Raw genomic sequence first — 22,774 nt, 5'->3', positions numbered from 1 at the left:
ATAAGGTGACTTCAGAGGGTGTAGGTGGCTTTAGCATCTTTCTGAACAGAGTAATTCATAGAATTGCCACCAGGGCTTGGGGGTGTGACTCAGTGGTACAGCCCTGGCCTGGTAGGCATGCAGCCTTGGGTTTCATCCCTAGTATGGCAACAAAACAAAACAGACAAAACTTCAAGTCACAGAGATGGGGAGCGAAATGTACCATGTTTAATCATCCTGAGCAAGTGTTTAGGGCAAATATGATGTTAATTGTTATTAAGGGAAAGAGCAAGTCATTCCTGGGCAGAATTGAATTCTGAGTAAAAGGTGTCAGAGATTGAACTTGAACTTGGCTTTCCCCACCCCAGAGCTGGTTCCCTTGGAAGAAGAGGTTGAAATGGTCAAAGCACCACAGATGGCTGCAACCCCTCCCAGAAGGCCCCCCAATGACACCCCCGAGCAGTGCGTGTGTGAGCATTTGTTCCTCATGCCTGTGTAACAGGTGTACCTTCCGGGGGTTCTCCCAGGCTTCTGCTTTGCAATAGGATTTTTAATTCTGGCTTGGTTTGAATTTTAATTAAAATGGAAAGTTTTAATTTTGCTTACAAGTTGTGAAAGCAGGACTCGGGGCTGCAATTGTGCCAACATCACAGCTGTAGAAATTAACAAGCTCAACCTAAAAGAAGGAAGGAAAGAAAAAAAAAAAGAAATAGAAAAAAACACCCTGCGTAATCTTGGAGCAATTAAGTGGAGTCTTTTATGCTTTCATTAAGTAAGACTAGGCACCTGATGGCTTCCCACTCTGTGGCACAGAGATGATCAGCCTTCGCCGCCAGGAGCTGTTTGCCCTGCACATAGCATCTGTGCCCCAAGACTTGCCTGCCGGGGCGTCTGCTTTGCCAGATTAGTCGACATTTCCTGAGAGCTGTGTTCAGCAGGGAATACACACTTCCTCCTGAAACATGTGGAAATTTAAGCAATAAGCATCCTATTAAAGATAACATTATAATAAACAGTGGACTATTAAAGTTTCAGTGTTGGCAAATTGCAATCTGCCTTGATGCACTCAACAGAGAGCAAATTTGATGCAAATCTTGTGAGACTGGTGCATGAAGGGGAGGCTGGCCTGCCCAGCAAGCCAATGGACACATAGCCATCTGACCCTGTGGCATTTGGCTGAGGGGGAAACAGACCGTAGCAACTACAAATCATCTGTTCCCTCCACCCGCAAAAAGTTTTTAAAGAATTGTCAGGAAGACATTGGAAAACAAAAGGATTCCTTTGTTTATGTAACTTGGTTTATGTTATGGGAGAGATTAATTTATGTATAAGGATGTTATCAGAGCAGTTGAGTCAAAAATACTTGTAGTTTTTTTTTTTATGAAATTTTTGGCAAGATTTTGACTTTGCATCTTTACTGTATTAGTCAGCACAGGGCACAGTCTTCCAAAGGTATTCTGTTGCCATGATAAATGTCAGGTGGTTACTCAACTCTGTGCTTCATTCTAAACACAGAGCACACCTCCTCAACATAACATGCTTAGAAAGAGTGACCATGAATATGTTTTGCTATGAATTCTTCCTTCCTTCCTGCATTTCTTTCTTTCTTTTTTTGTTTTGGAACCAGAGATTAAACCCAGTGACACTTAACCACTGACCCACATCCATACATCCATATCTCTTTTTATTTAGAGACAGGGTCTCACTAAATTGATTAGGACTTCACCAAGTTGCTGAGGCTGGCCTTGAACTTGCCATCCTGCTGCTTCAGCCTCCCAAGTAGCTGGGATTACTGGCAGGCACCACCACCCTCGTCAAGATTTTTTTTTTTTTTTTAAATCAGGATGCTTCTTTTCATTTTTAGAGTAGTATAATAGTATGAATTGGTGGTAGGTCCACATGTCTGTAAGCAGAATGAATCTCAGATCTAGTTCCTAGGTCTCTGTCCTTGGGAAGCCAAATAAAGATAAATACACTTATCATGGATTCTGGTTGCAAGTGAAAGAAACCCAGTGCCAGTTAGTTCCAGCAAGAAACACGTGTATTGGCTCATGGGACTTGAAATTCAGTGCTGTTTTGGAGCACTGCTACATTTCACTAGGGATGGGAGGGAACACTGGCTGTAGACTTGCAGGATTTCTCAAGGAGTGTCCCAGGAGAAGACAGAGCACATGTTCCAATAGTTTGGACTAAAGTCCAAGGATTTGCCTGGTATGGGTGACATGCCCACCACTGAAGCCATGGAACTGGATAATGGATAGGTTGAGCCATCTAAAACCATGGAGACCTGTCAGGATGATGTGGCCTTGTCTAGAGTGGATCCTCAAAGAAGGAGTCATATTGGCCACCATCGGGAGATAAGAGAGATGATAGATCATCACGGTGCAGTGTGTTTCATACTAACATGCAGAAATAAAAGGTACTAGAGGAGTACTGAGAAGAGCACCAATCCCAGCTTCTGGGGTTGGAGGCAAAAGAATTCTGGCATTGGAATTGAAAGATTGGCTTAGAATTTGACGGAGGGCAGGGATTCACATGTAGGCTTCCACAAGTCCATATGGACATATGATAACTCTTATGCTGTCTCAAAGAAATTTATATGATGGTGGAAATGTTCTTTGTTGATGTTGCCACCAATGTCCCTGTCATGGAGATTCAGAATGCACTTGAGCGATGATGGAAGGTCCTCAGATGACCGCCCCATGAAGCGGAAACCAGTTTTGCTTTTATCCACTGAACTCATGCAGAACTTCTCATGGAACACACCTAATGGAAGTGCTGATGTCAGGAAGAGAATGATGGCATTGGAGTGAGGTGACCAGGTCTTGTCCTATCTGAACACATTAGGAAAACTGGAAGATTTCAGCTCAAACGTCAGGTTTGGATAGGGTGACCCAATGGGACTCAGCCAGCCCTGATTTGAGGTTACGGCATGATGTTAATTGTTACAGTGAGGGTAGCTGTGCCTGGAACTGCCTGGAGGTACTGTCTTCACTTACACTTCATGCATACCTCGTGTCCTGATGGCAGGAGGCCTGGGTCTTGTGCTTTTTCTGCTGCACATCTCTTCTCTGGCATGGACTTTCTCTAAGCACAGCCATGCCAGTATTCCTTCTGTTCCTTGAACACTGCTTGTTCTTCTCAGCCTCAGGACTTATACACATCTGTGCTTCCCTCCTGGGATGTTCCTCTCTATGGCGTTTTCACCCCCCATTCTTGCTTAAGAGGTCCTACCTATACGTGGTGGTTGAATAGTGTCCCTCCTCATTCAGGTCAACCTGGAGCCTCCAAAGGTGACCTTTCTTGGAAATGAAGTCTTAGCAATGGAAGTTAGTTAAATCAAGATAAGATCAACCTTTGATTAGGTTGGTCCTGAATCCAATATCATTGGTGTCTTTGTAAGAAGAGGAGAGGATACCTCAACTCAGAGGGAAGATGACCATGTGAAGATGGAGGCAGACTCCATCTCAAGTCAAGGGCACTGAGAATTGTTGGGATCCCACAGGAAGCTAGGAAAGAGGCAAGGAAAGAGTTTTCCTTAGAGCCTTTAATGGAGGCATAACCCCATGGACAACCTGATTTGGGATATTTCACCTCAAGAACTGTGAGAAATACTTTTCTCTCAAGAAGTGCACACCCAACAAGCGCAGTGGCATTTGCCTATATTCCTAGTGGCTTGGGAAGCTGAAGCAGGAGGATCCCAAGTTCAAAGCCAGCCTCAGCCCCTACAAACTTAGCGAGACCCTGTCTCTGGCTATTTTTAAAAAGGGCTGGTTCAGTGGTTAAGCATCCCTGGGTTCATTTTCTGGTACCAAAAACAAAACAAAAACAAGCAAACAAAAATCAAGAGGTGCACACCACCCAGTTCATCGTCTGTTATTGTGGCAGCAAAGTAGCTCACCATCATTCTGTCATGGCTCCAGGATGCCTCCTCCCATCAGGAATTAGACTCACCTTTTAAACACTAACATAGCATCCAGCACTTCTTGTTCATGACCCCTCTAGTGCTTGTGTCTGTTTCCTGCTAGATGTGAGGCCCCCCGAAGGCAGGCAGGACCCAGGTCCATCTTTCTCTGTCACTGCTGTGTGCCCACTGTCCGGCAGAGTGTTCGCTGAAGCAAATGCCTCCTTTTTAAATGAACTTCTATTTTGAAAAACAAAAAAAAGTTGCAAATAAAGAATGCTGTCACCCTTGGATACATCCTGAGCTGGTTGCAAACCACAAGACTAAGGATGTTGGATCTGGTTTTACTCATGGAGAAAATTCCTTAGGCTTCAGGACCTGAAATTCAAACTCTATGATGTGGCATAATTAGAGCCATTTTATTTCATTTCAGGGTGGAAAGTCAGGCCAACATTCTTGATTTTAAAAACAGGAATAAGGAGGGGAACAGACCTGCGTATATTCTAAGATGGAAACATTGTATCGTATGATTTCTACCCCCGGTGCTATAGACATTACCTCACCTATGTCCAGGGATGGGGACCAGACTTGCCTAGGGATCTATGAATGATGCCATTAGCTCCAGCAACTTGCTAGACAGTGAGAAATGATCTTGAGTACAATTATCAAGGTCACATCTGGAGTCACATCCTCTGCCATGATGGACAGCATGGCAGTAAAGATGTCTCCACTCTCCAGCAGGTTTCTGTAGCAACTGAACTTGGATTGTGTCTCTATAAGGTCTCAGGCAAAGGGTGGGGGGCTCTCCCAAAGTTGATTGTGTGGCATAGGATGAACCCCAGTGTTGGTCTTTGCCTGTGATTTTTTCACCCTGTCCATTCACACAGTAAAGCCAGAGCAGCCTCGAAATACAAAGAATAAATCTGAAGTTTCTGATGACCCCGTTTTTCTTCTAGGGATTAAATGGGAACCAGATGAAAATGGCGTCATTGCCTTTGACTGCAGGAACCGAAAATGGTAGGCATCGGTCAATCTCTTATTGTTTTAGAGGAACACTTGTAGAGAAGTCAGGATTAATTGGTCCTTAATTTTTCCCTGCCCTAGGTACATCCAGGCGGCAACTTCTCCAAAAGACGTGGTCATCTTGGTTGATGTCAGTGGCAGCATGAAAGGACTCCGTCTCACAATCGCGAAGCAAACGGTTTCATCCATCTTGGATACTCTGGGGGATGATGACTTCTTCAACATCATTGCTGTGAGTTTTTTTTGTTTGTTTGTTTGTTTTTGGTATGTGGATTGAATCCAGGGGCACTTAACAACTGAGCCACATCCCAGACCTTTTTGTATATTTTATTTAGAGACGGGTCTCACTAAGTTGCTTAGGGCCTCCCTAAGTTGCTGAGGATGGCTTTGAACCAGTGATCCTCCTGCCTCAGCCTCCCATGCCCCTGGGATTTTAGGCATGTACCACTGCACCCAGCTGTTTTATATTTTCTTTGCGGTTGGGGTTCATCTGCTTGTGTGTGTGTGTGTGTGTGTGTGTGTGTGGTGCTGGGCATTGAACCCAGGACCTTGTGCGTGCAAGGCAAGCACTCTACCAACTGAGCTATATCCCCAGCCCTCACCTGCTCTTTTATCAGCAAGAAAGTGACCTCATTATCCCTGTTGTATATACAATGCCTCAGAGGTTAGAAAATGAGGGCTGGTTAGTCCTCTGTGCACTGGCTGAATCACGGACAGAGTGACTTTCAGAGACAGGGAATGAAGTTGAGCACATCCCCTGTTCCAGCCCAGTATTCATCTCAGATCGGGTGCTCCTGAGGAGCCAGCCTTTCCAGAACCTTGGGGAAGGGACCTAGCAAGATCTTTCTTGCACTGCTAGAATTTCTTTCATGGAAATGAGCTTTAAGCCGGATTAGCCTGATGACAATGAGAGCAATAAAAGCGGGGAAGAATTGACTAGAATGTGGAGAGCGGTTTCCAGCTCCACAGCACTTTATCTCAGCTTGTGAAACAAAGGTGGCATTTATGAAGTGCCTGCTTGTGCCTTCCTCTTATAGTTGCATTGTCTTCGCTCCCCTCCCCAACGCTGGGAGGGAGGGGCTGCGTTTGACACAGTCTCAAATAGAGATGCTGAGATGGAGCGGGGTTGGTACCTTGTCTCTGGTCCCAGTGCTGGGAAATCAAAGATCCAGGAAGCAAACCAAGGCTAAACAGTAACACCAGCCTGGGAAGGAGCTCTTACCTAGACTGACATTCACAGCTCTGTTTTCTTCTTCTCGCCCATTATTTGGTGTTATTCTTGTCATGTCCCTTATGTCCCTCCCTCTCTCTATCCAGTGAGCTTTATTCTTTTCCTTCTGTACCTAACTGGGTGTTCATGTGTGGCTGGTACTTGTGCTTTGTCATGGCCTGTTTGGGACATGGAGTGGTGGCAGGAGGTAATGGAGGCATCACGGTGAGGGGTACAGAGCTTTGCTTTGGAGTCAAAGCTGAGTTTGGAATGCAGATCTGCTGTATACAGCTGTGTGTTTCTGGGCAGACAGCTTTAGTTTGAGCATGCGCTCCTCCCCTGTGAAGTGAGTGTACTTACATTGCCCCCGGGGTGGGGGTGGGGGTGCTGTCAGGATTGCCTGAGCCTGTATGCCTGTATCAGACTGCTGCAAAGGACTTTCTGCCAACTGTAGGATAGGAGGGATGGGGTGTTCTGGGAACATTGCTCCTATAGTCTATATGGTAGACCCTTGTGTCATCATAGAACCAATGTCAGGACAGCTTCCTGCATGCGCATGACACCCATCTGTATTCTCTAGGTAGAGGGCTCAAGTATTGAAGTGACATTAAAGTTGTAGAGGAGTTGCTTCAATGCCCTGCCTACATTTCTCTTCTAATAAGACTCTCAGAACAAAAGGGCACAACCACAGGACAGCAGGATATACAGCTTCAGGTTTATTATATTTTATTTTTTTAGGTACTGAGGATTGAACCCAGGGTTGCTCAACCACTGAACCACATCCCCAGACCTTTTAATGGTTTATTTGGAGATAGAGTCTCCCTAAGTTGCTGAGGCTGGCTTTGAACTTGCGATCCTCCTGCCTCAGCCTCCTGAGCCTCTGGGGCTACAGGAGTACCCACTGCCACTGGTTCAGCTTTAGATTTTAAAAAACCCTCAGGAGGAAATGGAAAAGAAAGAGAATATTGTATTCCTTGGGTGTAGAGGTTAGTCTTGTTCACTAGTGGATGTACTTCTAGCACGTAGAAGGTGCCTGGTGAACAGTTTTTAGGAGTCTCCATGTTTGTAGATTAAATAATAGTAGGTGCCTTCCCCAGAGTGTCCACTGTGCAAAGCCTGTTGTCAAGTGTCCTCTGTAGTTTTTTTAATTGAATTTTCACCCAACTATGTCTGCATGGCATGGACACAGAGGCATGAAGAAGCAGAGAAGACTGTCTCGAGGTCACACAGCCAGAAAAAGTAGCATAGTTAAGCCTTGGCTTTATGGGGTACTGCCTCATGTGCAGAAGTAAAAGGATGTGGCTGGTCCTTGTGGGCATCTTACTAGGAAGGGATATGTCCCAGGAAATAGTTTCTGCGAAGAAGATTTTCAGGTAGTGAGAATATTGGGTTTTCTAATCAGGAAAAGTGACTTTATTTGCCAGGCTGGCGAATATGCAAATGTGGTCTGATTCCCACACATCCTGAAGCATTTACTGATAAGAAGCAGCTAATTTGAAACTATCTTTCTTATTAATCTTTAATTACTCATTACAGAAATATCAGAAATTCATGTTAAGAAGAGCTAACTAATTACATTGGGCACCCTTTATCAGTCAAGATTTATTATTCCGTTAACAAAACCAATCGATTGAAATAATCTATGTAAGTTCATTAAGATATACAAACAGTGTCAACTCAATAATGAAGAGAGGGTGATTAAGATAATTAAAAGTAGACATGCCAGTCATTCGCTAACACTTAAGAAATTTTTTATTTTATTTTTTTTACTCTACCCCGAATTGTCCTTTAAAGAAAGAAACTCTTTGGAGGTCCCATTAACCTTCACAGTGCATCTGTTGATTTTCAACATAAGTAATCAATTTAAGACTGTTTGCATAATTATTGTGACAACCAAAAGACACTCTGAACTCTTTTATTTGAAGCATCACTAGTAGAATCATAAACATTGTCCTCTAATGTGAAAGGAAAAGGACCAGATAATCTTAGTGAATTTAGATTAGAAGGCCAAGGTCATAAAGGAACCATTAATTCATAGTAACTTTTCACATTGTTGGCTTTTTGATGTAGGTAACATACATAAAAAAGGGACACTTAACCACTGAGCCACATCCCTGGTCCTTTTTTTTTTAAATTTAATTTTATTTAGGGATAGGGCCTCACTAAATTACTTAGGGCCTGGCTAAGTTGCTAAGGCTGGCTTTGAAGTCATGATCCTCCTGCCTCAGCCTCCCCAGCCGCTGGGATTACAGGCTCCATTGTGCCCCGCCATATGTAAAAAATTTTAAACAAATCAGAAATGTTTTTAATTCCCTTCCATTTGGCACAGCTTCTTCCCAATTTTTCTCTATATATAAACCCACATTTTTCTTCAAAAACTGATTTATACTTTAGGCAATATGCTGCAAATTGCCTCTATACTCTTACAGCAATTAAATGTGTCCGAAACAGCAAGGCATTCCATCACATATACTGGGCATCATATGACTAACCAGCCTGCCTTTGCTGACCATTGTGCTGTAATAGATCTATTTTCTAAGCAAGGGAGCTGCAGTACACAGATTTTTCATTATTTGAATGCACTGAATGGAATGTGTGTGTGTGTGTGTGTGTGTATATCTATATATATATATACTTTTTTTTTCCTTTTTGGTACAGGGATTGAACTCAGGAGCACTCCATCACTGAGCCACATCCCCAGTCCTGTTTGATATTTTATTTAGATACAGGGTCTCACTGAGTTGTTTAACACTTCACTAAGTTGCTGAGGCTAGCTTTGAACTTCTGATCCTCCTGCCTCAGCCTCCTGAGCAACTGGGATTATAAGCCTGCGCCACCACACCTGGCCCCCTGGAATGCATATATTTTTGAGGGTTCTTCTATGGAATAAACTCTAGAAGTGACATTGCTGCATCAAAGGGTATGCCCTGAAGTTTACCAGAATGTCCATCAGCAAGGTGTAATGCCTACACACTTACCAGCAGTTAGAGGGTCCTAAATAAGAGTAGATTCCTACTTAGCAAGTTTTCATTTATATTCCCTCCTATTATCTCCCCCAACCCTCAGTGCCTCTCACCCCTTTTTCCTTCTATTATTTTCCTCCCCTACTTCCTCCTGTTTCTACCATGCATAACCACTCTCAGAATGGTATGTAATCCCAGCAGCTGGGGAGGCTGAGACAGGAGGATCATGACTTCCATCTGCTTAACATGGTCACCCACTTCCTGTCCAAAGCTTGACCCCACTGCAGGTTCTTGCAGGCGCTCGAGGATGGAACATTTGCAGTTTCATCCCATATGCCCTGCAAATCTCTTTGAGTGCATTGTTCTTGTGGGCTGGGTTCCATTCACAGGAGGGGACATCATCACTTCACTTTTCATTATCCCTTCAATCTTCCCTTGCTTGCTGGTAGAGGTTTGAGGAGACATTTCAGTGTTTTAGGATAAAAGTAAAGACAGCAATCAAGTTTCAGTGTCAAAGGCCCCCGTGCACTGTAGATTTTTGTTTGTACAAATCAAATTTGTCATTGTCATTTGATATTTATTGTCATAATGCAGGAGGCCAGAGGGAGATTTAAATAGCGGGAAAAGACTTTCAGTTTTGCATTTTGTTAAGTTCATCGTGAAGCCCCTCTTATATATTACACCGAAAATCTTCTGATCCAGATCTTTCTAGAGAATAAACATAAAAAGGATAATATTAAAAATTGTTTTAGTTTTGATGGGCAGGGTATTACAAAAATCCATCTAAAGCTATTGAACTGACTGAATATTGAACTTGCAAAAGAATAGGTGAAATATGAGAGCGATTTTGTCCGAAGTTAAAATTTCAGGTCAAACCACTGGTGCATGAAAAGAGATGTCTCTGACAAGAGAAAAGGCATATTTTTCTGATTCACTTTGAAGTCCAACTCCAAGCCATGCATTAAATGAACAATATTATCATAAAAATGAGGGTGCTAATTCTGATACTGACACTTGGAAAATGATTTCATAGAAGCCTAAGCCGTGCATTAAATGAACACAGTATTAACTGGGCTGATATCGTGAAATCAATTGAAATGCCTCCTGCAGCCCGCGCCTGTGCAGAGTGGAAGAGAGAAGAGCATGATTTGTTAGTTCATCCTGGAACTTTCTGGTGCCCTGGTTTTAATTTGCAGAATTTTCTTTAGAACTGTTTCTCCAGTGCTTCGCCTGCTGTGGATTTGCCTTTTAAAGTAATCGATTCCGTATTGAAAGTATGCGGATGGTATTTTCTTTCAGTGCTCATTTGTTCTACTAATTACGTCCAGTCATGTTTCAAATTACACAAGAAGCTTTTGTAATGCAAAAAGATCCCCAGCATGCCTTGTGTTGGTGAACATGGTGTGGGCTCATCTGCTTCATTACATAATCCCTACACATTTTCCTTCTAAAGGTTATTTAATCAAAAGTGCACCAGTAAAACCATAAAAATATTTAATGGAGTCCCAGCAATTTTGCATCAGTTTCTTACATTACACGAGCATGCCAGCATTTTAAGAACATGGGGTTTTTGTGGATCTTTGGATTCTCTATAACTTACCTACTTTCTTCTTGTTTATTTATCTGTTTTTTGAAAGGGGTAGAGATTCTCATCTTATTTTTTGTCTCTGTGCCAACTTTTATTTTTTTCCTGGCTTTGTTCCTAGTCTTTCCCATTAGTGATCTTCTCTACAATTGTCCCCTTTCGTTTCTGTTTTTTTTTTTTTTTTTTGGTATCGGGGATTGAACTCAGGGGCACTTGACCATTGAGCTGCATCTCCAGCCCTATTTTGTATTTTATTTAGAGACAGGGTCTCATGGAATTGCTTAGTGCCTCACTTTTGCTGAAGCTGGCTTTGAACTTGTGATCCTCCTGCCTTGGCTTCCTGAGCCACCCTTTTGTTTCTTTAGTCTAATTGAATCATTCAACAAATACTGTTGAGTAGCTGGTGTGAAGTGTTCTGGGGCTGCCCTTGTAAATGGTGAAGCTGGGTTAACACTCTCCTGGCCCTTGGGGATTTATTGTGGGGGGCGGGTATCAGGTGCTATTGCAGCCAGGCCAGGAAGCAGGTACTCATGGAGATGCAGTGTGGCCAGTGCAGTCTCTGAGAGAGGATGGAAGGGGACAGAGAGGCAGAGCGTGCAACCAGCTGGGAACTCAACAATGAGTTTTTGGAAGAAGTGTTGACCAAATGGACACTTCAAGCTAAATAGGTATTAGGCCTGTTGGATGACCTAGGTCAGGAAGGGAAGCATAAAGTGTCAAGGACTGAGGAGCCAGAGGCCATTTGCAGGTTGTAGGAACCTCCATCCCCACTTCCTTTTGAAGAAGTGTCTTGTGTCTGGAGCACATTGGGGTAGAGGTGAATGTGGATGGGGTAGGGGGTCCTAGGGGTAATGGTGAAAAAAGTGAGACTGGACTGAGAGTCAGGTTATCAGACAAGTCTGGTCCACCACAAGGAGGAACTGGGGCACCATCTGGAGTCCATGGAGGCACATGGAGGCATCAGCTTCAGGGTGATGTGTTAAGACCCTCCTGGTGGTCTCTCCTTCCTAGCTGGGTCTTTCTAGGGGACTGATGATTTTCTGTTCAGCCTGAAAGCTGAATTGTTTTCACCCATCAAGTCCAGCATGTGACATTATGCAGGGTTCAGATTCCTCAATAGCATCCAGAACCCAACATCTCCTGTCATTCACTGTCCTGTCTTTGGGCTCCAGTGTGCATGAGCCCAGATGATGCGATCCTGGACTACTGAGGAACGTTGGTGGGAGGGTCCAGCTCATTGACTGGGTTTTCAGATTCTTCTCCAGAATGTTCTGGCTAGTCATTGAATGAAAGTTAAAACTTGCCGTTGTCCTTTTAAATCATCCTTAACCTCCTCACTGAGGATTTTGCTGTGTTCATAAAAGAGGAGATGCAGGGACTGTTTGAAGACATGGGCAGGAGGGGGGAAAAGGAATCTGGAGATGGGTCCCTTGTGATCATAAAGTTCGATAGTTGATGGGAGGAGAGTGACAGTTCCCTAAAGAAGAGGGTCGTGGGATGTAATCTAAAACCCAGGAACACCATGGGTTTGTATCAAGCCTGGTTTTACTCCTCAGTAGATATCCTAGATAAGCCCTTTTTAATCATGAAAAGAAAAAGCAGATATTACCTTCAGATGCAATGAGCATATTGATTTGTTAATGAAAGTTAGAAAAAATTGGTTTATAATCACTCCATGATGAGGATCATGAGCAAAGTTAGCCAGTGTTTTTCTTCCCTAGTACATAGTAGGTGATTCGTTAATATTCAGTGAATAGATAAAGGCGTGAAGGATTTCCTGGCAGATTCCTTCCTGGGAGGGGGGTTTGGAAGCAAACCCTCTGCTAGAGACCTGATCCCTGGGAAGGACCCTGTGCCCCAGGCACCCTGGGTTCCTGCCTCAGGCATTTAGACTGTCACTTGTGCCCAATAGAGCAGCACCTTGTCTCTTCCTCCAGAGGAGGCATGTGACCCCATGTTCCCCAAAGTGGGTCACTTTACCACTATCCACCCCTCCTGCTTCTTCCTTAGCATTGGAGGGTGTCATCTATCAGCCTTTCTCTCTTTACACACATGGCTCACATATCCACCTTGTCTCTTTTCTGTGCACCCTGTGTGCACAGTTGGTGGCCTTCTTTCTCTTCCCTACAGGTGGGTCCTATGCTGACCATCAAATGATCTCATTTCATCCTCACTTGACACAGGAACAATGAGAATCCATGTTTCCCCAGCACAAAAACATTGACGTGCAAAGAGCTGAGATGCTTTGACCCTGGTCACCCAGCCAGTGGGTGGCAGGCAACACCAGGGCTGGAACCGGGCCTGTCTGCCTCAGTTGCTTTAGCTCAACTGTGCTACCCTTGTGTGAGTCAGAAGAGGAAATCCAACCGGGGCTTGGGGGAAGAAAGCTGACCCCAGGCCCAGGCCTTGTGTGTCAGGTGGCAGTTCCCAAGCTCTGTAAGTGGTGGAAGCTCTTTGTTTATACCCTCAGCACGTGGCTGGCGCATTGGGCTGGACCTTCTCCAGGGCTGTCTGGGCCCTCTCCTGTCCTGACTGCCAAAAGACTTTCCCTATTTCCCAGAAATATGCAGGAAGGACTAACTACTTTGGTGGGGGTGGGAGGAGAAGGTTGAGTGCTTCTTTAGGTTCAGTGGGAGGGAAGTAGAAGAAAATCACAGGAAGAAAGTGCATCTAGCCAGTGGGGATGTCCACTGGGGCTTCTTCTTCCTGAGACTACTAATATCAGATTACTTAAGTAGGAATGAAAGAGTCGTGTTTAGAAGGCCTATGTGTCTTTGGGCTAGAGGTGAGCCCTCTTTAGTTGTATATTGAGATAGCCATCTTGTATCAGTATTTCACCAAATAGAAATCTGGGGGAACATTCATCAAAATGGACAAGCTCAAAGGTTTCCAAATGGTGAGTGGCTAGGGATCTGGAAGCAGCTTCACCTGCAGGGCATTCTTGGTGTCCCTTAGGGAGGGGCAGCATGATGTGCATGCTCAGCCGGCCTCTGAGATGTAGCTGCCTGGTGCTCAGGGCTCCCTTCTACCCATGGCGGAGCCCTGCTCCCTTTGCTGAAACAGACCAGATTGCTCGGCATAGCTTTCTCCCCATGCAGTCCAGGGAAATTAGTGAAACTGCAAGCTTCGATGGTGCCACTAACAAGCTGGCTGGGGTTCAGAAGAGCAGATTCCTCTCCTGTGGCCATGGTGTGCTCAGTGACAGCAAGCCTGGTTTTGATTACCTCACATGTACTTCCCTGATGAGGGCAAGAACCTCTCAGTCCTCTTTGCTTCTAACCCCCTTCTGTGATTCCCCCATATATACAGACATCTGCATTAGCAAAGTCCTTTCAGATCTGATGTCTCCATGGATCCCTGCAGGGGCCCCAAGGGGCTAAACAGAAAATGACTTGACATCTTCTCAGGGATCAGAGAGGTTTAGTGACTCCCCAAGGCCACATGGCTGGGGAAGGACTTGGACCCAGGTATCCTAAGCCCCCAACTCAGAGTGTACAACTGCACAGGTCAACTTTGAGAGTGTGGACTAGATAGACTATGATGAGGTTTTTAAATTTATCTGGAAAAAATGGAAGAATAAGAGGAGGGAGAATCAAGGAGGAAATCTCCATTAAGAAAGTTATGGCACTAAGGTACAGAGCAGCTGGACAGAGTTTGCGTCAGCATGCGAGCATCTAATAATCTCGTGTAAGGAGCCTGGAGGAAGCAATTTCAGTCTTGGTACAGTGGTTCGGTGGTGTCATCAAGGACTCCTGCTGGCTCCACCTTCTGGCTTCCTCCCTGGGCTTTAATTTTCATTCTTGCCACCTCATTTTGCTAAATGGCTGCTGCAATTTCACAATAGTGTATCAAGGAGGAAAGAAGGGGCAGGAATATATAAAAGAGTTTTGCTTTAACAGTAGGATAAAATTTGATTGAAAGCACCCAGAAAATTTCCCCTGATGTCTCACTGGCTGGGATCCTGTCGCCTGAATACCCCTGCTGCAGACTGGCTGTGAAAGTGAGTAGCCAACACTTGGATAGATAGCTGGTGATGTCCAGGTCCAAGTCCAGGCAGCCTGACTGACAGACAGTCAATTGGCTGAATCAGTTGATGCTTCAGGCCTTTAGGAAAGGGCGTACCATTATCCTGAACCAAATCAGTCAGCAAAAGAGATGGAGGACAGGGGAATGGTTGGTTCTTCATAACTCCCAGTGTATGTCTAATATGAATAAGAACTGTGGAGAAGTTCTCCTTCATGTTGATCTGCACAAATGCTTCTGGGAACCTGCGATGACATTCCATTTATTGGACAACTCTCACTTCTCAATGGCAAACTTCAGAATTCATAAATATATTTTATGGGGTGGGGGTACTGAGAATTGAACCCAAGATACTTTTATCACTGACCTACAGCCCCAGTATTTTTTTTTATATATATTAGGGATGAAACTGATACCACAGTTTACTGGTGACAAGTTCTGCTCCCTCACATGTTGAAGTATAACATTAGAGAAGCATGACGAGGGAAGCATATAAAGCACTTTAGCAGTTTATTTGAAAAGAGGTAACAGACTTTTCCCAGGAGAGAGAAAGGGGCCATAGCTGGTATCCTGGTATCCCAAGAAGTGAAAGTCTTCTGCCTCTTTTATAAGTCCTAGATTTTCTTTGTTCTCCTCCTCTCTTCCCCCTCATCTCTCTTGTTTCTGCATATATTAGATCAGGAGATGTTCAGGTGGGATGGCTAAAAGTCTAGAAGCAGATGGTCAGGGGTAAAAGCTGGATGCAGCAGCCCAGGACACATTAATTAACAACTTTTATAACTCTCCATAGGGAGGGACAATTCCTGGGCAGGTTACCTTAGCAACAGGTTGGAGCAGGGTCAGGTTATCTTGTTAAGGGTGGAGAAAGGGCTTTGAAGGAATTTCAATCCCTCAGGAACAGTCTCCAACTTCCTCATATTGGCCTCCTTGATCCAACCTGACTGGATTTACCTATGTATACTGACTCCCTATCTAATTCTGGCTTTAGAACTCTGGCGCACTCAACCACTGAGCCATATCCCCAGACCTTTTTTATATTTTATTTAGAGACAGGGACTCGCTAAGTTGCTGAGGCAGGCTTTGAACTCACGATCCTCCTGTCTCGGCCTCCCAAGCTGCTGGGATTACAGGCATGCACCATGGCATCTGGCTACAGTCTTTTTATTTTTATTTTTTTTGAGTCGGGGTCTCACTAAGTTGCCCAGACTTGACTCGAACTTGGAATCTTCCTGTCTCTGCCTCACAAGTGGCTAGGATTAAAGGTGTGTGCTACCACACTCAGCTGCATAAATACATGTTTTTCCTCTATGCTTCATAAGAGGATACTTAAGCCCTAAGACTTAGATGAAAATTTTAAATTGCTTTCATATAACCAGAAACAAAAATTAGAAAGGGTGTAAAAAATCAAATGGATGGGGAAATACAGAGACCTGAGGGATAAAGGGGAATGTGGGGCTTTGAGATCCTATAGTCAGACTGCCTGGACTTGCACCTGGCCTTAAATTTGGACTCTACCCTTTCCTTATTCCCTATGCTGTCCTTGCTCCTATTGGCTTAGGAATCCTCTGTACGTGAAGCCAATGCATCCCAGCGGCTGTTGCAATCAAATTTGTCTGTCATGTCACCCAAGCTCACCCTTTATTTTACAAACTCCTATTTACAGCCCCACCATGATCCTTGCTGACCATAGTCCAAAAAGCCAAGTTCCTTAGCCAGATTAGTTCAAGAGCTGGGCCTATGAGAGATGGTTTGGCCTCTTCCTTCAGGCCCTCTGGGTTCTGTTAGGCCATAAAGTAGAAATGCTGTGATATTGTCATTAAACAAATGGTCTGTGGGCTCCTCCTGTGGGACCAGCCCTCTCTGTGCCACAGGGGACACACCAAGGGACCAAATATGGACCCTCAGGATGTGGTACCACCTTTTGGTAGGGAATGCAGGCAACAGGAAATTTGAATTTATAAGGAGTATATAGGAGAAGGGCCTGACCCAGTGTCTGACCAGAGGAGGTGAGAATAAGCTGACCCAGAGAATGACCAGGAGTTAGCCAGAGAGGAATGATGTCAGAGACAGGGCTCCAAGCAGAGAAGCCTGTGGTGGAAGGTCAGAAGGAAAGGATAGGACATGTCATAGGATAGGAAGGGAATTAGGGCTGACCAGAATATGTTTTGGGGAGAGCTAAGGAATAAAGATGCTATAATGATCTTCAAGGCCCTAGGAAGATTCATCTGCAGAGCAAGGGGAAGCTATGAATGGTTTTGACAAGAGGTGACATGAGCAGATCCATCTATCAGAAGGACCAGCTTAGCTACAGTGCAGAGAATGAAGCTTGATTAAAGAAATAAAGATAAGAACACTTCAATTTCTGCCTCCCAGTTGTAATGTTTAGACAGAAATAAAGGATTCATATTCTAGGGAGTCCAGAGTCAAAAAAGCTGGGAAGGCAGGTTGGCAAGGCAGGGTAGGGGGCGCCACTGTTCAAAAGCAATGCCATGACCAATGCTTTCATGCTCTTCTAGAGCAACAGGAGAACTTCACGGCCTCTCCTTTCCTCTATTCTGTCCCCACTTATGTGTGACCCACGCATGTGTCCCTTTGTTCCATGAAGCCAAAGATAGGAGTTAGAGCTATATTAGTCAGCTTTGGAGTGGTCTTCAGATCCCACCTGTCAGCCATGACCAGGGAACTTCCAGGGTCTGGGGCCACCCTAGGAAGATGGTCAGTTTAACAGTGTATATCCCGAACCTCCCATACTCTTGCATGGGCTCTAGAAGCTTCTTCCTCAAATAAGCAAAGAAAGATGTTTGTTTTGAGCCCGTAAGTTACATGGGGTGCCCATGGGAAAGTCATTTTATGTGAATAAATTGTGCTGCTCTTTTTTGGTGATGGTGTGTCCTTCAATTATTAACTGGGACCCTTTGATTCCTTAATTAAATGTTTTCTCTTGGCTGTTTCTTTCCTTTGCAGTATAACAAGGAGCTTCACTACGTGGAACCTTGCCTGAATGGAACTTTGGTGCAAGCTGACAGGACAAACAAGGAGGTAGGGGCTGCTACTGGGCAGGAGCATCAGGGGACTGAACACCCCTGTCTCCTTATTGGAAACAACAGGGATTGTTTCCAATAGATCTGGCTTAATTTAGAAATCTCATCAATGTGTTACCCAATCATTGTGGCCTTTGGAGCTCTAGGATGTAGAGTATTTACTAAGAGTATTTACTAAAAAAAAATAATGGTGCTAAAATAATTACATTGAGTTCAGACCTTTGCTAGTTTGGGAACAATTGCACTTATATATTTGCTCTTGCTCCAGGCACATGCTATGTCTCCTTGACACCTATGATGACACCCTTGAAAAAGTATAATTCTTGCTAAGGTTTCAAAGAAAATCAAACTTACTTGTTATTTCCATGGTTGTACTTGTTACAATTGATTAAGTCATCATTGGGCTAGTTGTTGGAGTAACTCACCTTGATTGGAGGGGAGGGGTAAGCTTTACAAGAAAAAGGATGGTACTACTAGTGTCCTCAGTGAATCCTGTGTTCCATAAATATGTGGTACAAAAGCAAGATATGTTAGAAGAGAATCTTAAGAAATGGGATAGGAGTTTCTCTTCCTGTTAAGAGCATTCCAGAAAAAATTACTAACATTCATTTCTATGAAATGAATCCTTTTTCCCTTCAACCACATTTAAATCTACCAGTACAGCAATTACAGCCCCACTGAACCACCTCTACAGGGCCAACTGAGTTTGGGTGGGGTGTATAGTTGTGGCTGTAACCTATGAGACTTCATGGAACTCACTTCTGCCATTACCTTTATTATTTCACTGGAATTTACATATAGAAGTTTTTTTTCTCCCTATTCATGTGGGGGCTAAGGGCATTTACCAAGGTAGGCTTCTGTGGGGCACTGGAGAGAACCCCTGGCTTAATTGCGGAATAGCATTGGTGCTATCTCAGCTGTAAGCTCTTATTTTGGGCATCTCTTAAGGAAGTGAACAAAGGAGAATTAGGAGAAATTCATTTTAGTTTGGACACAGAGTGAGAGTCAACATCTGAGCTTCAATTTTTTTTGGGGGGGGGAACACCTGAAAATTTTACTTTTAGGAGGCAGAAACAAGGGCATAGTTGTTCAAAGAACAAGTATATCCTGGGAATGTTGATTTGTAGTTTTTTCTAGATTTAGGTAGGAAAAATCAGGTTTCCCAGAGACTTTTCTGTTATTTGGCCATTGCCTGGGTAAGGACCCGTTTTTCCAATGTTTTAAACACTGTTTTCAAAATTAAACAGAAAAGATACTTAATTGACCCAAGCCTTCTTCAGGGAGCTTCCTCAAAGAACTAAAGGCAGTGTGATATTTGGTGGTATGAAGTGTTATTAATTTAAGCAATTTGTTAGAAGAAGTGAGAAGATTTTATTTAAAATCTTATTTGCGTTTTTAGTTATTGTGCACTTGAGTACTGAATGTAAAAAATAATCCAGAGTTTTGCTTCTGCCAATGTGGGACAGCCATATGTCAATCAGGTCCTTCCCTTTATAACAATAAAACCATGGGCATAATGCCACAAACAAGTAAGGAAAGACTCCGAAAGATGGAAAAGAGAAGATGACCTATCTAGGGGCCTTGGGACTTAAAAACATGCAAGTGAGTTCCCTGATTTCCTTACTGACCTCCACATATCCTAAATAGAACATTCTAGAGACCCCACCCCCCCATGTGGATCAATACCAGGCATAGTCAAAAACAAAACAAAAAACAAAAACCTCCAAGAAAATCCTGTTTCCCCTAGCTAAAGGACCACAAAAATCTTTGTGACAATACCTTCCACACTCTAGCCAAATACCAGTTAACAACCATAGATCAACTCTCCTTGGTTTCTGTGGGACTGAACAGCAAATGGATCTTTGGCTCACCTGCACACACACACACACACACACACACATGCTTGGTCCTTGGTCCTTGTGCTATACCTCAACAGATTGACTAAGAAACAATACTCAATAGGATCCAGAGTTCCATAGTACATAATCCATAATGCCCAGAAACACAAAAGAGGAGGAGGAGGAGGAGGAGGAGGAGGAGGATGATTGCTAGTCATCCCAAGAACCAGGAAAATCATGACATAAATGAGAAAAGAGAATTGTAACAGAAGCCCATATCAACATGAATCAGATGTTGGGATTATAAAATTACTTCAAGACCAATTACGAATTCTCTTGAAACAAATGAAAATACAGAATATCTAAGCAATATAAAACTAAATGAATATTATTGAATGGAAAGTTTAATCACCAACATAAAAAAACTCCTGGATCAGCTCAATAGTAGTGAAGATGACAGTAGACAGAATCAATGAACTTCACGAAAGATCAGTGGGAATCACCCAAACTGAACAACAGAAAGGAAATAGACTGGGACAAAATGAACAGTCTCAGAGACATGTGAGACAATAACAAAATAGTTAGCCTTCATAATATCAGAGTCCTTAGAGATTAGAGAACAGGACAGAGTAAGAATTTAAAGATATATTAGCTGAAAACTCCCCCAAATTGGTGAAAGGCATAAATATACATATTCAAGAGGTTAAGCAAACTCCATGTAGGATAAACCCAGGTAAATCCATGCCAACACACATCATAAATATAATTAGACAAAAAGTCTTGAAAGTAGCCAGACAGGAAGGACACATTGTTTATATGAAACACCAATTTGAATAGCAGCAGATTTCTTATATGAAATCATGAAGATCAGAAAGAAGAAGTGTAGTATTTTTCAAGTTCCAAAAGAAAAGAATGACCAATCCAGGTTTCTGTACCAGTGGCACTATCTGTCACTGGGTAATAACAAATTAATTAATAATATTAAATACTTAATAACAAGTTAATTAAAGAATGAATTAATTCTTAGCTGTCTTTCAAATTAATTATTTAATTCTTCTTCAGAAATGAAGGCGAGTTAAAACTATCTTCAAAGCAAGGAAAACTATGAGAATTTGTTGCCTACAGATTTACCCTTAAAATAATGTCTAGAGTAAGTAATTGAAACAGAAAGAAAATAACTGAAGAAGGCTTGGAACTTTAGAAAGAATAGTAGAATAAGAAAAAAAAAAAACAAGGAAACTTAAAATAGAGAATGATAAGTCTCAGGAGATTCTCCAATCACATTTGATTGTTGAAGCAAATAACACTGATATGGTGCCAATCTCTGTTGGGGAAATAATTCAGACAGTTATATTTTAAAAGAGTGGGGTTAAAGGGAACAAAATAGAAGTGAGGTTTCTACATGTAAATGGAAGTAGAAAATGCTGACAACAGTATGCTAAGAGAAATTGCATATTTATATTGTAATACCTAGAGCAATCACTAAGAAACAATACAAAGAGGTATATTTAAATATTAATTTATAGGAATGTCAGAAAAGAGAAACAGAGGAATAAGAAACAGGATAAATAGGAAAAAAAGGAAAATTTAAATCTTAATACATCATTAATTTCCTTAAATGTGAATCGTCTAAATACACTAATGAAAAGGCAGAGTGAGATTTATTGAGTGGTTTAGAAAAAATGCAAACAAATAAACATGATCCAATCATATGCTGATCTACAAGAAACTCACTTGAAATACAGTAACATAGTATGTTGAAAGTAAAAGGAAGAGAAAATGTACCATATAAACATTAATTATTTAAAAAGCAGGAGTAATTATGTTAACACCAGTTAGTCTTCAGAGCAAAGAAATTTGCTATTGACAAAGAGGAGCAATACATAATGATAAGAGGATCAATTCTTTATGAAAACACAACAAACCTAAATGTGCTTGAATCAAAATACAGGGTTGCAAACCACAGGAAGCAAAAACTAATAGAGTTGAGGGTAGAAATGGACAAATGTATATTATAATTGGTGACTTGTGAATTCCACAGCCAGCATTTGGTAAACTACCTGACAGAAAGTCATCAAGGATATAGGAAATCTGAACACCATCAACCAATAAGATCCAATGACATTTTGAAGAATACCTTCCCCCAAAGCAGAAGAACTCATACTCCTTTCCAGCACCCATGGAGTTAACCAAAACAAGAAATATCCTGGATCATAATACAAACCTCTAACACTTAAAAGATTTGTAATTGTACACTGTATCTATTCTAATAATAGTGAAATCAAACTAAAAGTCCACACCAAAGACAGCAGAAAAATCTCCACTTAGAAATTAAACAATAAACTAATAAATAATTTAAGGGTCAAAGAGGAAGTTTAAAAAGTATAAAGCTGAATGATAAACAAAAGACCACATATTAGAAATCTGGAACATAGCCGAGTGAGGTGGCACATGACTTAATCACAGGAACTCGGGTGCCTGAGGCAGGAGAATCATGAGATCAAAGCCAGACTGAGCAACAGTGAGGCACTAAGCAACTCAGTGAGACCCTGTCTCTCTCTCAAAAAAAAAAAAAAAAAAAAGGCTGGGGATGTGGCTCAGTGGTTGAATGCCCCTGAGTCCAATCCTCCCCCCGCCCCCAAAAAATTGTGGAGCAAAGCTATAGCAATGTTGAGGGATAAATTCATAGCATTAAATACTTACATTAAAAAGAAAAAGGTTCTAAAATTAATAACCTAAGTTCCTACCTCAAGAAATTAGGAAAGGGAGAGCAAAATAAAACCAAGGCAAACAGAAGGAAAATCATAATAAAGAGCAGAAATAAATTAATTTCAAAACCAGAAAAATGATAGAGGAAAGATTAATAACACCAAAAACTGCTCCCTAAAAAATAATTAATAAAACTGATAAACCTCAAGCAAGACTGACAAAAATAAAAGGAAGACAACTAATATCAGAAAAGAAACGAGGATCAATATAGTCCTAAGGATCAATATAGTCCTGCAGCCAGGAACAAGATGATAAGGGGATATTATAAACAACTTTATATTCATGAATTCAGTAACTTAGAAGAAATGAACCATTTCTTCAAAGACCACAAGCTACCAAAATCAAACCAAGATGAAATAGATAACTGAAATAGTTTTATAACTATTAAAATAAGTTTAATTCATAATTTTAAAGCTCCCCTGCAAACCCCCCCCCCCCC

The 22,774-nt window shown here is 42.4% G+C and overlaps 1 protein-coding gene across 1 annotated transcript in view; it reads left to right on the top strand.

The window, feature by feature from the left end:
• Cacna2d3 (calcium voltage-gated channel auxiliary subunit alpha2delta 3) overlaps positions 1–22,774 on the top strand; it is a gene marked incomplete at its 5' end in the record, with an annotated part of 864,940 nt that overhangs the window by 389,231 nt on the left and 452,935 nt on the right. Inside the window, 3 exons of the mRNA XM_048801015.1 lie at positions 4,840–4,900; positions 4,988–5,138; positions 17,652–17,726. Of these exons, the coding sequence (XP_048656972.1) occupies positions 4,840–4,900; positions 4,988–5,138; positions 17,652–17,726 (287 nt within the window). The remainder of the gene's footprint in view (positions 1–4,839; positions 4,901–4,987; positions 5,139–17,651; positions 17,727–22,774) is intronic.

Source organism: Marmota marmota, unplaced genomic scaffold (assembly GCF_001458135.2).
Source record: "Marmota marmota marmota unplaced genomic scaffold, marMar, whole genome shotgun sequence".
Lineage (NCBI taxonomy): Eukaryota > Metazoa > Chordata > Mammalia > Rodentia > Sciuridae > Marmota > Marmota marmota.
Note: the sequence above shows the minus strand (reverse complement) of the source record. Positions and strands in the feature narration are given on the sequence as shown.